The following is a 15443-nucleotide window of genomic DNA, read 5'->3' as shown; positions in this document are numbered from 1 at the left end:
GATAATCAAAATAATGGAAAAGACATTTTGACAAATTCCAGACACAAATTATGATTCAGCATTTCTATTATTCAGAATGTATCTTAGAAAACTGATCTTGGAGGCACACCCACCCCTAAGTGAGGTAAGCCTACGTGTTTAAATGATTAGAAAGTGGAGAGAAAGAGTTATCCAAAGTAGGAAAGGAAGAATGCCACTAATTCAGGCTACAACTGGAGATTCTCATAGCTCAAGGACCTTAAGCTGAACTCTCTCTTTCCTGAGAGCCAAGGAGCATTTGGGCCTTGGTTCTCCACCATCTGATGCAGTGTAATGACTAGTCAGGACTTTTCAGCAAAGATGCGTATGGCTGGAGTGGCTGGCCTCCAAGACCTAAAAGCAACCTTGTAAAGCCAGAGGGAGGGACCTGGTGTCAGGAGCACTTACAAGAACAGAGACACTTTCACTTCCTGATGACTCTCCAAAGATGGTCACAGAGTCTGGGTTCCCTCCAAAGTTGGCAATGTTGTCCTGGACCCAGTGCAGAGCAGCTACCTGGTCCAAGTGTCCCCAGTTTCCCCTGCTGTGTTTGTCCCCAGTGCTGCAAGAGAACAGGGTGAGGATGGGATGGGGGGATGCCATGGAGAGCCCCCAGGACCTCAGGTAGCCCAAGATCTTGCTACTGTTGGATGGAGTTTGTCTCCAAAGGGCTTATAGGTGAGAGGCTTGGTCCTTCATGTTGCAATTTTAGGAAGTGGTAGAACTTTTAACAGGTAGACACTGGTGTGAAAGGTGATTGGGATATGGTGGGTTCAGCCTTCAGGAAGAATTAATGTAGTTCTTCATGGGACTCTGGTTAGTTCTTGAGAGAGGGTAGTAATAAAAGAGCAAAACCAGCCTCTCTTTACTTTATGGTTTCCCTGACTATTACATGTATACCCACCATGATGGCATCTGCCATCAGCAAAAGGCCCTTACCACAGCTGGTACCATGTTGTTTGGACTTTCAGGTTCAAAACTATAGGTTAAACCCTTTTACTCATGGTGTAGCCAGCCTCAGTTACTTTGTTACAGTACAGGAAAATGGACTAATATAGAAAACTGGTATTGAAGAGGCTATTGATATAGCTTTACTTGAAAATGTGGAAGTGACTTTGAGAAAGAAAGATTTAAAAACTTTGAAGAAAGAGGCTAGAAAAAGTCTCTAAATTGCTATAAGTGAAATGCTATGGGTGATTCTGGTGAGAGCTCAAATGACAAGAGACCAGAAAAATTGTCTCAGATGGAGATGAGGATCTGATCAGAGTAAATACTACCCTTGTTACATATTGTAGAGAACTTGTGTGAACCAGATCCATGCAATAGGCTTTGTGGAAGGCTAAATTTGAGAGTGATAGAGTAGTTTATTTAGTAGAAGAGATTTCTAAGCAGCAAAGCGTTCAGGCTATTAAGTGGAAAACATTGACTGCTTTTAGTGTGATTTATGTTAAGATTGGAGAGAAAGGGGAAGTAAAGTGGAAAGATTTAGGAATTTTCACTTGGAAGGGAAGGAACAAAGAAAATTATGTAAAAGTTGACCCAGGTGACTATTTGCTAGAGATTAACAGGGATAGGAATCATCAGGACAATTGCAAAAGGCTTAAAACCATTTCAGAAATCCCTGAGGTAGCTATTCCCATCCCAGGCCCAGAGGCCTTCCAGGGCACAGTGGTTTCAAAGACAAAGCCTGGAGCATTCTTTATGAGCTTGTTGACCAAGGATGCCTTGAGATTCTGCTCCCTGATCTGAGTCTACTCTTGCCATCAGAATGATAGATGCCCTTGTAAGGAAGCTGGGAATCCTCAGTAAAGGTGCGACAGACTCAATCTGTCGAGAACACTATTGACTTGATTCTTGCATGTGCCAAATACCAAAAAGAAATGAGTTGAGTGGACTCCTGCACTCCTCCGGGAAGCATTGCTCACTGGAGTCAGAAGCTCTGACAGTCTCCTCTCCAGGGATGCAGTCCTTCACCCACAAGCATTTACTGATCTCCCTCCACCCAACATCTTTCTTTTCCCTGAGAAGATGTATTTTCATTGAACTGTTTGGCTGGCTGCTCATTGCCACCGTAGAGGACTGCGGCAGTGTGCTAGGGCAAGACATGTGAAGGGAGATGAGTGTTAGAGGTGGAAACATGAAAAATGGGCCATCCAGGATGAAGAAGAGTTTGACAAACTGAGTAGCGCTGTAGGCAGAAGAAAAACCCAGAAGCAAGAGGTCGAGCTTGACTGGTGAATAAGAAGGTAAGTGGGGTCCAAATATTAAGAAACACAAATGCTTTCTTAAGGAACTTAGCAAAAGTGCCTTTGAATGCTGACATGACTATAACTGGGCCAAAAACTTTTGCTTGGATGAGAAATGTGAAGTGAAAAGAGTGAGTTCTTTACCTGAAGAATCCCCAGATTCCCAGGCGGTACTGAATGGTCACCACCACCACGTTCTCATGGATAGAGAGTGGCACTCCATCAAATGTTGATGCCCCACCAGATAATAAACCACCTCCATGGATCCACACCATCACCTGAAGAAGCAACCAAACTGGTTATAGGAGGCATAACAGGAAACACATAGGATTGATTGTCTCTTGCTGAAGACTAAGGAGGTATCACCCAAAGTAATAAACACAATTATGAGGCAACCCTGGTATTTCAGTTTCATCTTAGTTAATTCTTTAGTGGTGAATTCACCTTCCCTGTACAGGATTGATTTTTCAAGACGAACACATACCCCTGATTGTGCCCCTTCCTAATGTGCCTCCACTCTTCTTTCTCCACAGCACAGATTCCAACCACTTCTTAAGCCAGGCTCACATCTACCCTTCTCCAGGAAGTCTTTGACTAGCATTACCTGAGTCTGAGTGCCTACTGTGATAAGTCTGTGAGGAGACTTGAAGAAAAGAGGGGATATGATAATTCTTAGTGTTGTATTTAAAAAGCTCATTCTAGAGCTAAGTAGTGAGCATGGAAAAATCAATATTATAATAGTATTGCTTGATAAACAAAAGAATGTATGAACTACATATTATATACTGTTTTAAGTACTTTAAGAAATAAACTGTCCCCGGGGTAGATACTAATCATTGTTCCAATGACAGAAAAATTGAGGTAGTTAAACTGTCCAAGTTCCTGCAGCTAATAAATAAGTAACATCAGGACTTTAGCCAGCCTGCCAGGTCACACAGTTCATCTGCCAACCTGTCCTGGACTGCACCCCTTGATCACAGCTTCCTAAACTGGTTGTTAGGACAAGAGGAAGATCCTGCAGCACCACCTAGTGTGTCATCAGTGCTGGCTCTGTGTACTTAGCCAGGACTGAGATGAAGCTTGACTGTCATCACTGCGTACTCATATGTGATTAATCCCATCTGAGGGAACACAGAATGGGAGAAATATAGAAATTTCCTAAGGCTCTCAGCCACTCAAAAGCAGATCTAGGATGTAAACTCAAAAATCTCTCCGTACTTTTCAAATCTGTGTTCATAGATAGAACGACATAGGCTCTCAGGCCCCTTGTTTCTCCCACATCTATGATCTCTGTTTGTGTGCCAGGTAGACACTGAGTCAAGGTCATCTATGACTGAAAACTGGGCCCCAGGGCTGGTTGGCAATGATACTTTGATGAAGTCTGTGAAGCCCAGATGGCAAGATCTTTGAAAGAAGGGTTCCGTATGGTCATGATTTCCTGTTACCCTAACCCCCAAGTCTGTGTATACAGGGGCAATGAGTACATAAAAAATCGAAGGAGAAAAAAATGAGGGAACATTTGTCCCTACTTCCTTAGGCCTTACAAAGCATATGTGGGACCAACCTTGAATCCACAATTTCACACTTCCTTCCTCACTCTTGCACTCTGTGCCAGGGTATTCCTAGATACTTAATGGGTGTTGACACACTCTTTTCTTCTATTCTACCCCTCTTTTCCAACACACCCTTACCTAACCTTTGGCCTGTAAGTAGCAGCTTTCCTCACCTCTGACTCTTCATTTATTTTGGAATTACTGAATCATGAATCATAAGCCATGTTACATACAATTAGGGAGGAAAATGAGCCACAGAAAATCCCAGATGTTTGGCTAATAGCAAATAAAATCACTTCTGAGGTTGTCTGAGGTTCTTGTCTCCAACACCTGGCATGGGACAGTGAAAATTTTCACAGAGGCATTTTGGTGTGCTAGAGAAAGGCCAGTCACTTGGTTTAATTTCCTAGTCTATGTCCAAAGACATTGGCTTGAAGATCTGAAAATCAAAGTTCCTGTTTTATTGATTGTAATATGTGACTTCTCCCCACTTTCTTGTCTTAGTTTTTTAAAAGAAAGTGTTGGGGTTGGAGATTAGTTTAGTGGTAGAGTTCTTACCTAGCTTGTGCAAAGCTCTGAGTTTAAAACAAATAATGCCATGTTACTGGTTTATCTCTAGGACTTTTCCCAGCTCCAACTTTATTGGAAATTGTTTTTAGCTAATTTGGATATTAAATTCTTAAACTAACAACTAAAGAAATAATAGTTTTACTTTTATTATTTTGAGAGAACTTAGGAAAAATAAAATATGCTTTTTATATATACAGCCATCTCTTCCAGAAGCTCACTGAGGGAAACTGAGGTATTTAAATTATCTTTTGATAATAATCAGCCATGATGCCTCTGCCTTGGGTTGTCTTTGTCCACTCTACTCTTCAGTGGAAGGTCCTGGATGCTGAAAGTCCCAGGTGTGAATCCGACATTCCCACTGCTTACTGTCAGTCGGCTTTTGCTTGTCAGGTTAGCAGGAGAGTAAATATTCAAGTAAAGACAGTCTTCTGAGTACTCAAGAGGAAAGTTTTCCAGTCTGTTGGAAAATATCTCGGAGAGCACTGGACCTGTTCCTGTGAGTTGGGAGCACCTGGTGAAGAGAGAAAGAACCCCTGAATTCAGACAGATCTAAGCCAGGTTCTTCTTAGCCCAAGCAAAGCCTTTGACTGGTTTATTCCCATCAGTGGAGTTGTTATAACAAGATTTAAGACACCAGAATGGATAGGAGGCTATCTGGGGGTCCTGGTAAAAGCCCTTGGACTTTCTAGGGTCTCCAAAGGCCATGCAGAGTGAGCAGCCCTTGACAACTGACTCTCATCAAACAGCAGATTCTAAGAAGTCCCGATTTCAGACAGTTAAGGAACCATCAGGCTTGTACATGGCACTGCTGAGGGAAGAAACCTATGTAATACAATGAAATGGTCTCACCATTATCCACCTCACATCAGATCCTGAGGTGGCCCAGGCTCAGGTCCAGAAAGAGTTGGGATGTGTCTCTCTAACCACTGGGTCAGGCTTCAGGTTTGGTTCCTGGGCATCTTCCAATACAGCTTGGGTCTCTTCCTTGGGTCTTCCTCAAGTCTATCTGCACCAGGGAGCCCCAGTAACTTTGGAATCCTTATATGAGTCATTTCAAATCTGGGCTAACAGTATTCCCTATGGTTGAAGAGGTCACAGGCTCAGAGAACACAACATTCAGTCCATTTAAAATCTCTGGAAGCCCCACTGAAGATGGGTTGATGCACACAAAGCCAGAGTCCAAAGATTGGAGCAAATAATCCCTCAGCATGCAGGTATTGTAAAACAAGCATCAAGAATATTTAGGGAAATATGACTTCATTGAACAGAGTTAGGCACCAGAGAGCAATAGTGAGAGAGAAATATGGTCTCTCAGACAAATAATTCCATATAGCCAATGTTCTGCTTGTTTTAAGGAAGTTCAATAGATTTCAAGACTATAAAGGCAAACATTCATAAATGCATCAGAGAAATTAAACAGAATGATTGAGATGTTAAAATGAATTGAAAGCCTGCAGTTGAAAAGTGCAATGAAATGAAAGATTTGTTTGGAAGCATCAAAAACAAACTTCACCAAGTGAAGCAAAGAAGTAGTGAGCTCAAAGCAGGTTATTTGTAAACACATAGTCAGAGGAGGAATAAGGAGCCATAAACATACACCTGAAGACATATGACCTCTTCTATACACGGTGACAGGAAAACTAGCTATCCACATGAATCCAGATTGCATCTAGACTTATATCAAAACTAAAATCAAAATGGATCAAAGATCTAAGTATTAAAACAGAAAAATTTAATCTGCTGGAAGACAACATAGCTAAAACTCTTTGAAGTCATAGGCACAGGCAAGGACTTTCTGAAGAAAAACACAGTTGCAAAGGAGATGATACCAAGAATCAACAAATGAGAACACAGCAAATTAAAAGGCTTCTGTACAGCAAAAAAAAAAAAAAAAAAAAAAAAAAAAAAAAGAAAAGAAAAGAAAAAAAGCAGAGTGAAGAGACAACCTGCAGAATGGGGAAAACATTGATCATTTGTTCCTCAGACCGAGAACCAATACTCAGAATATATATAAATAACTCAAAAAATTAGATCCTCCCAAATAAAAGACCCAATCAAAAATGGACCAGTGAAATGAAAACAATAGATACTTCTCAGAAGAAATACAAATGGCCAGTAAATACATGAAAAAATGTTCAACATTGCTGTCCATTAGAGAAATACAAATTGAAACAAGACTAAAATTCTTTCTTACCTCCAAAAGAATGGCCATCATCAACAAATCAAACAAAAACAAATACCAGTTAGGCTTCAGAGAAAAAGGGAATGTAAAATAATATGATCAGTATGGAAATTAGAATGTATATTCCTCAAAAACGAAAATTAGAAATTCCATTTGACCCACTGATTCCCCTTCTAGATATCTTCCCAAAAGAGTTAAAGACATCTAATTGCAGGGAAACATGCATACCCATGTTTATAGCAGTAAAATCTGAAGTAGGCAAATTATGGAAGTAGATTATATGTCCAACAACAGATGAATGGATAAAGAAAATGTAGTATTTACACAGAATGGAGTGCCATGGTGCCCTAAAGAGGGATAAACTTGAATAATTTGTAAGGAAATGTGTTCACCTTGAGACCATAATATTAAGTGAGATAAATCAGATATACAACCTTAAATATCACATTGTTTCTCTTATATGGAAAAATCCAAAGTATAAATAAATTTAGAAGCAAAACAAAAGATAGATCATAGAAAACAGAGAGACAGATCTTTGTCAAATAGGAAGGGGATCAAGAGATGGAGGGAGACGGAAGAGGGAGAGAAGGGGATGAAAAGATAATTAAGATGTGTTATGTATAGGTACTAACACCCTAAAAAAGAGAGTAATCATTATGTACTGCAAAGATGTACTAAGAAAAAGCTAAAAACTAAAAAAAAAGAAAAAAGAATGAAGTGAACTTATGAGATCAGTTGGACAATCTCAAATGAGAAAATATTCAGGTTATTAGAGTCGAAGAGGAGGATGAGAAAGACAAAGAGGTAGAAGAGATGGTAACTGAGAATGTTCCAAACCTGTAGAAATACAGTAATACCCAGATAAAACAAGGCCAAAGATCACGCAGCAAGATCCAGAATCAAACACTGAAAGATTAAAGGCAAAGAGAAAACCCTGAATGCAATGAGAGAAAAGAAGCGAATAACATAACAGGGCTCCAGAAAACCTTTCCCAGACAAACAGAATCAGAAGGGATTCATTCTTTCCTACTTGTCCTACAAGAAAGTTTAAAGGGAGTTCTTCAAATTGAAAGAAAATGACTCCAATGTGGAACAAGGAAGCATGCAAAGCGGGTGTGCTTTCACTGGTCAAAGTAAATATACAGACAATTATTATTATGTTAAAATTATAGTTACCCTACACAAACTACTGACACCTTTAAAAAGACACTACTAAAATAATAACTACATGAATTTATTTATGATAAAGAATATAAAATTATGTGATATCAAAAAATTCAAAATGGGAAGAATAGATAGTGCAGATTTGGTTTTCTTTTTTATCAAACTTATGGTACCATCAGTTTAAAATATTTATAATGTCTATATTATAAGGTTTTTTGTAAACTTTATAGTTATCACAAAGCAAAGAACTATGATAGATACACTAAAATGAAAACATACATTAACGCTAAATCAAAAGGTTAAAAACACTAAAGAAAACAACTTAATAGCAAAGCAAGAGAATAAGAGATGAAGAAAGGACAGAAAATCTACAAAAGCTAAGATCCTGATAGAGGGCAGTGGGGACTTGGGGCTTTTTGTCCCAGCCTCAGGATGATTGGAGAGTAGAAGCCTTTATCTGCGCGTGAAGAGGTACATTCATTCAGACACACCTGGGAGCGGAGAACTTACAAAGTCAATGTGTCTCACATACCCACATCTTCAGCCAAGTTTCAAGATGTCCCTCATCTGCTCAACTGTTTTTTCCAAAGTACTAATCACTACTTATACTCTAACATATCACATATAATTCATGTTTTTACCTTGTGTTTTATCTCTCTCCCTCCCAGAATGTAAATTCCATGAAGCCACGGATCTGTGTTTTGCTCACTAGTGGGTTCTGAAAACCTATAACACGCTTGGGAACATCACAGTTATACAATAAATACGCGCTGAATAAAGGGTCCTAGACAGATGTGACAATTCTGGAATGCTTTGTAAATATCTAGTGTTCCCTAGGAGTTCAGAACAAAGTATGAGCTGCTTAGAGAATTGTTTTGTCTCCTGCACCATGCTGGGTCAAACAAGCTCAATGAAAGAGGCAAAAGCAACCTCCCCCAACTTACATGGGAGGGTAAGAGGTGGTGTTCTTCACATTGTCCCATGGCTCTGCTGGCTGTGGAGGAGCAAACCTCAGGGATCCAAGAGGGGGCTTGGCAAAAGGGACTCCCAGGAAAACGGCCACAGGCTGTGCAAATCCTTCCAGGCTGATATATTTCCCCAGAACTTTGCCATGCGCGGTGTCTACCACTGGGGGCGAGGATTGCTGGGTTGCTGAACATGGAGAGGAAATAAAATCCATCAGAGGGGAAAGCTTAGACCTAGATTCCAGTTGAGTTTTGCCACTTTTTAGGCATGTGACCTTGAACAAAGTCACCTACATCATTTAGGCTTCTTAGGCAAACAAGCTTTTATGTACAATAAAGATTGGGAAATAGTTTGTTATGTAAAACGAGGATGGGGAAATCTGTCTTTCTTCAGAGGCCTGGTTGAAAGAGCAAACTAGAATTAGAAGTATACAAGCATTCACCACAAAATGAATGCAAAAAGGAGAGCTGCTGTCAGGAATAAACAAGGCTTTGAGTTCCTACTTACAAGCTTCTGGAAGCTTGTGTCTTTCAAGATGCAGGCGCTAAACTACAGACTGGAGGAAAGACTGAACAAGAGGTGGCTCCCATTCTCAGGAGGGCTGATCCTGTAGGGAGATGGAACCACACATGTGCTTCATCTAATTCCGGGAAGAAAGAGGTTGCATCCTGCACGAAGAACCCCACTAGACAGGTTCCGTGGGAGAGTGGATGGTAAGAAGTCACAGGTAATAAGATGCTTCAGGAGGAGGTCCCACAAAACTGGAAGACAGAGGCATCCACCTGAAAGTGGGGGTGCACAGCATGGGTGTGCGTGACCTCATTGCTGAGAATAAAGCACAGAAATGGCTTAGGTGTGACTGAGCGCATGCACCAGAGAGGTGGCAAGAGAAAGGTATAGCATCAGGGAAGCTGAGAGAAGAGGAAGAGGGGCCGGCAGGAGAGCACAGTGCTTCAGAGAGGTGACAGTGGATAAAGTCAGAAGATAAATCTCTAGTTGTGGCCTGCATTATCTCAGTAATAATTTTTCAGCAAAATGAGGTGAGTAGAACCCAGACTTCCAAGGGTGAAAATGTGAAAGGAAAAGGGAGGCTTAAACAAGAATGGTAACAACAGCAATCACCCCTGAGGTTCCATGAGATGGTACATACTGAACAGTTACCGTATGCCAAACATGCTTTCTGCATCCCTTCAGTCAGTCCTTAAAAAAGCCTTGCTATGTGGGCAATAACAGAACCATGTTACACACCAGAAAACGGAGGAATTGGAAACAGCCCATGTGTACTTCCTAAAGTTGGAAGTGGGTGGTACTGTCAGGGTGACTAGAACTGAAGGAATGTTCCACTCCAAATTTGGGTCCCTTCTGAACTCTGCCTTAAGGCAGTTTGAGGTCTGTCACATCACCAAAGAGAAGATATCATGTAGATGGGTCTTCTAGAAGGGGCCTGTCAGGGCACTGGTACCTGAGTACTATTCTGGGTTTGGGAATCAGAGATAGACCAGGGCATGATTTTCCAGGTGGCCTTGGGAGAGTCTCAATTTCTCAGTTAATACAATAGCACAAATGCATGTTGAGGTCTCTTGCTATAGACCTGTCTTAATAAATTGTTTAATTCTGTGTTTAATGCTTCTGAGACCTTACCCTGGAGCAACTGTCATTCCTTGAGTCCCTTCAATTCAGATCTCAAATCACAATCACCTGCTTTATCAAGGTCTCATACCCCCAGCCACCATCTGCTTGCTCCAATCACGCACAAAGAGACACCAGAAGGACAGACTCTGTGCCTGAAAATCCATGAAGTTATTCAAGTTAGCCAGTCCTATACTGGATTTACCTGCCCCCCTCCTCCCTCTAGAGAAAACCTTGATAAACGACCTTGTCCAGAGTCCCCTCCTTGCTCTCTCCCTGCTCACTGACCCTGGTGTTTCCCTTTTTCCCAAGCAGCGTGACTTCTCCTCTTGGGAACTATGAGCGACAGATATTTTCCCAATGGCCATTGAACCTTGGTCTAATTTTACCATATGTCAAATCTCTTATTAAGAAATACACATTGAAGATATACTCCTAAGTGAAATAAATAAGTCACACATGTAAATACCGAATAGTTTCTCTGGTGTGAATAAACTGTAATAATACATAAGATCCTAATAAGATTACTGACATTGTGAAATGGGAAGAAAGGGGCTAAAGGTGTAGGGAAGGTGGGATGGGTAGGGGGAGGGTAATAAGGGAAAAGAAAAAAATGTGAGATAATGAAAAGATGGAAATAAAGTGTTTGTAGATGGGGAGGAGAAGAGGGGGTGACGGGAGGGCAGGGACAAGGGGAAAAAATGAGAACCAAGACTTGTCATGTAGAGTTACAAGAGCCCAACAATGAATGTAACTGTACTGTATCCCTAAAATGTACCAATAAACTCAATTAAAGCTGAAAAAAAAAGAAATCCCATTTTAATCAACCCCTTTATCCATCCATTTCATGCACTCTAGACCAGGACCATCCTAAGTGCTTTAGAATCAAAACTCCGTTTTATCCTTTCTATCAGCCTCAGAGGTAGGTACAATTGTTATTCCTATTTTAGAGATAGGACTATCCACACACAGCAGTTTAGGTACTTTGCCTATTAACACATAGCTCAGAAGTCCTGACCTGGGATTCAGATCCTCACACTGGTTCCTATGTTGCTATTTTTATTATTCTGCTAAGCACCACCCAAGATATGGCCACACCAGGAGTAAGAATCAAGGAAAAAATTAATTGAACTCTCTTAGCTTCTCATGTGTGAAATTAGCTTACTTCCCTCCTCAGCCTGCTGTGTGCAGTTGAATCTCTGCTATCTCTATAGGGTTAGGTCTGGCTGGGCTGTTCCAAGTCCATGTCCAAGTCCAAAGGGTGAACACCTCTGTGGGTGTGGATCTGTCATTGTCCAGCATCACCTCTGATCTCTGCCTGGACAAGGATTTCCAAATGTGCTCCCAAGAGTTTGAATTTCAGAAGGACTCACCCCATGCTGTGCAAGCAGAGAGAGAAACTAGGACCAGAGCATAGAACCACATCATGGAAGTCCAGAAGCTGCCACAGCCTGTGAGTCTCCAAGTCACTCTCTGAAAGGCTTCTCAGGTCCCACTCTAGATGCTGAGGCCCTGTTCCTATAGCTTTGTCCTTGCAGCTGGATTAATTATAAGTGGATTAAAAAAAAAAAAAACTTTTCCCCTTCCAAAGAGTTCTAGAGGCTGATGGGAGCTGGAAGTCAGGCCCAGCTGAGTTCAAGCTCTTTTATCTAAAGAGTCCAGACTCAGCTCTCAGATTACAGCTATACACAAACTGGTACAACAACTTTTTATATAAGACCTTTTCCTTTGTGGGACCCTAGCTTCAATGCACTAGAGCTTCCCAAAAGCAGCCACAGAAGCAGATGCCTTTGGGTAGAGCACACCTTGGGTCTAAGGTTCTCAGAATAATCTGGGAAATTTTAGAGCCCCTCGTATCCCACAGAGGTGTTCATTTGCGAGTTTAGGGCACATCTCTTAGTTTCCTTGGGCTGAGGTATCTTAAAGTTGTGGGCTTTCAAGTTTGCAAGCAACCTTACCCTTCATCTAGACAGCTTTTGATGCTTAAATTAGCTTTGCGATACTCCTGCCATTGCCTCTGCATGCTGGTACATACTTCCAGGACCAAGGAACTCAGTTATTTTCAAAGTAGGGGTTTGAGGGATAGAATGTTGTTACAGTAAATGAACTCCTTATGTCAAGTCCCTAACACTAATCATCCATCTGTCCATTTATCCATTCATTCTTCAAATATTTCCCCAAATGCCTGGCCCTTGACCACTGTTCTGCTTGTGAATTTAATTTTCCAGATCATGGATTTTACTGCTTAACCTTTCTACATATTACTGAAAAAAAGCATATTCTAACTTGATGATTTGGACTGGCTTCTATTCTGTCCAAGTTCTACAACATCTCTGTAGCCACAACTCAGTAGTGCTTGAGTGGAGACTTGTCCTCTGTTAATGTGCTGTCCTCTGCTGGACATGGGGAAATTCACAGGTGAAAACAGATGTTTCTTCCTAAAGTTTTATTTTAGTTTTATGTATGGTACAAACACAAGATTATTGGGGAGAGGGGATAAAAAGGCTTTCTGTAAAATACTAGTTTTACAATTTCACTAGAAGAAATTAGATATTTTATGTTTTTACAATGATGGAAAACAGAGGTGAGTGTGAAATATGTCATGTGGTTGTTTAGGAAATGTGCTTATAAAATGGAAGTAGAACAGTTTAAGAAAGGCTTGGCCTTGAACCTGGTTCATATGGTTCTGAAAAATTGGATGTCAAAAATATTTTAAGAAGTACTAATTCCTAAAGCTGTTCATCAAATTATGTCCATAAGTGCTAAGACTATTAAAGCAGGTTTTTTTTTGGGGGGGGTGGGAAGTTTCTATCAACCTGGAAAATACATATGACACACTGCTCAGATGCAGCAGTTCTTAGTGAGAGGCATGCACCAGCATGTTTGAAAGCAGAAAAATTAGGTTTCCAGGTCCCATTCAAGAATATTCTGCTTCAGTTGGAAAGTAGTGTGGCCTGGCCATTGGAATCTGGAACAGCTCTCCAAATAATTCTTTTATTATACTCTCATAGAAAATCATAAACAGAAACATGCATACATACACACACAAATGGATATAAAATATCATTTATATATTTTCTAGTTATTTTTCTTGTTGTTGACACAAAATACCTGACACCCAAGGTTAAAGGAGTAAAGATTTATTTGGCTCACAATTTGTAGTGGTTTCAGTCCACAGTTGGCTGGCTCCAAGGCAGGGTGGCATAGCAGTGGAGCATTGCAGAGAAGAAATGGTTCATTGCAGAGAGAAGGCAGCAAAACAGCAGAAAGCAAGCCCCAAACAGTAACCCTTTTCTGTCTCTTGTATTGTATATAAGCAACTCACACTTAGGGTGGGTAGCACTCAAACCCAGGCTGAGGCCATCTTAGTCCTAACATCACACTATGAATCACAGTATCACATCCTTGATCCCAGCAGCACACCAGTCCAGTCACCTCTGAAAAGCTCCACCTATGACCGTCTGAGGCTTTGGAAGAACATCTAGATACAAGCCATAACATTCTACCCCTGCCCCCCAAATATTCATACACATCCATTTATTTAAAAGGTATTTTGTCCGTCTATAAGAGTTACCAAAGTCCTAACAGTTTCAGCATTGCTGAAAAGTCCAAATCTAAAGTCTAGATTTAAGGCAAATTCTTAGTTGTGAGTCCCTGTACAAATGAACAGAAAGCTCAACACTTCCAACATACAATGGCACAAGATAAATATTACCATTCCAAAAGGTACAAATAGGAGAATAGAAAGGAGTGGGACTAAAACAAATCCAAAATTTAGCAGGGAAAACATTAAGTTCTGTAGTTCCATGTCCAGAATCTGAGGCAGTCTCTGGCAATAAGTGATCTCCAAAAGGATTGGGTGACTATGCCCCTACAGCACTGCCAATGATTGAAGCTCCCATGTCTTCTTACTTGGGCTCATTTTGCTTACTTCTTGTAGCTTTCTTCAGGTGGTCCATGTTCTCCAACCTTTTGGGGCCACCAATGAACAAAACTCAAAATGTTTTAAATCATCCTACTGGGGTTTTTGCTCTTATTTCTCAATATAGATCTGACTAAAACCCCGTAATAGTAGCCATGCCCTGCTGCAACTTTAGACTGTCTTGAAATTTCTTCTTCAAGATGAATATATCTACTTTTTAATCCCAGTCTCAAACAAAGTCTTTGGACATAAGCAAAATGCAGACAAACTTTCTGCCAAAGCATAACATACATGATCTGGATTCCAACAGCCAATGGAGTCTTCCTGAATGTGGTATTTCCAGGCAGGATTTTTATCAGCATTCTGGTCTTCTAAGCTCTGACCAGAACCTCTCACCAAATGCTGTTTAAAGTGCTCCATGGCTGTTTTTTCAGCCAGTATCTCCAAACCTTTCCAAACTCTTCCTGAAAGACAGTTCTAAAAGCTTCTGAAGCACTAGGTCAGGTGCAGTCACAGCAACAACCCCACTCTTGGTACCAAAATATGGCTTGGTTACTTTTCTCATTGTTGAGGCAGAATACCCAACACCCACCCATTAAAGAAGGGAAATTTTTTGAGGGGTTTACACTCTGTAGAGGTTTCAGTTCATAATTGACTGACTCCAAGGCATGGTGGCAGACAGAGGGGCATTAGAGAGGAAAAGCACTTCATGGCAGAGCAGGGAGGATACAGCAAACAGCAGGCAGCAGTGACAGCAGCAGCAGCCCTCTTTCTGCCCTCTGTATTCTATCCAGGCTACCTGCCCTTAGATGTGTAGCACTTGCATCCAGGGTGATGGGCCCTTAATTCCAGCATCACATCATTGATCTCTGCATCACACACACTAGATCCAGCCACCTCCAGAAAGCCTCCTCTATGACAGCATGAGTCTTTGGGAAGATCCCAGATACAAGCCATGACACAAACCAAAATCCCTTGGTTTTCTAAACAACTGAATTGTGATTTCTTTGACCTTGGGATGTGGGTGCTGAAAGGATAAGAAAGAGCAAAAGCAGGGGCAGGTACCTGGAAAGTTGTGCTAGAAAGGGCTGGGGGTTTAGCTCAGTGGTTCCACTGCCTGCCTTGCAAGCACAAGGTCCCAAGTTCCATTCCCAGTACATAAATAAATAGTGGTTTTTTTTTTAACTCACATG

At 41.0% G+C, this 15443-nt stretch overlaps 1 protein-coding gene across 4 annotated transcripts in view; it reads right to left on the bottom strand.

The window, feature by feature from the left end:
* Positions 1–11764, bottom strand: part of LOC104865997 (liver carboxylesterase 1) — a 29992-nt gene extending 18228 nt beyond the window's left edge. For 2 of the 4 annotated variants that reach the window (XM_010629820.1, XM_010629811.1), the window contains exons 1-6: positions 11702–11753; positions 9513–9517; positions 8678–8877; positions 4754–4898; positions 2409–2542; positions 427–580 (exon numbers count right to left, since the gene is read on the bottom strand). In XM_010629820.1, the coding sequence (XP_010628122.1) occupies positions 427–580; positions 2409–2542; positions 4754–4898; positions 8678–8877; positions 9513–9517; positions 11702–11753 (690 nt within the window). Of the gene's footprint in view, positions 1–426; positions 581–2408; positions 2543–4753; positions 4899–8677; positions 8886–9512; positions 9518–11701 lie in introns of all 4 variants that reach the window. The other 2 variants (XM_010629802.1, XM_010629794.1) reach the window with 1 other exon arrangement.
* Between the last annotated feature and the right edge of the window lie 3679 nt (positions 11765–15443).

The sequence above is a fragment of the Fukomys damarensis genome, unplaced genomic scaffold (assembly GCF_012274545.1).
Source record: "Fukomys damarensis isolate Sample0158 unplaced genomic scaffold, DMR_v1.0_HiC HiC_scaffold_32, whole genome shotgun sequence".
Classification (NCBI taxonomy): domain Eukaryota; kingdom Metazoa; phylum Chordata; class Mammalia; order Rodentia; family Bathyergidae; genus Fukomys; species Fukomys damarensis.
This window is presented reverse-complemented; position numbering and strand designations above follow the sequence as displayed.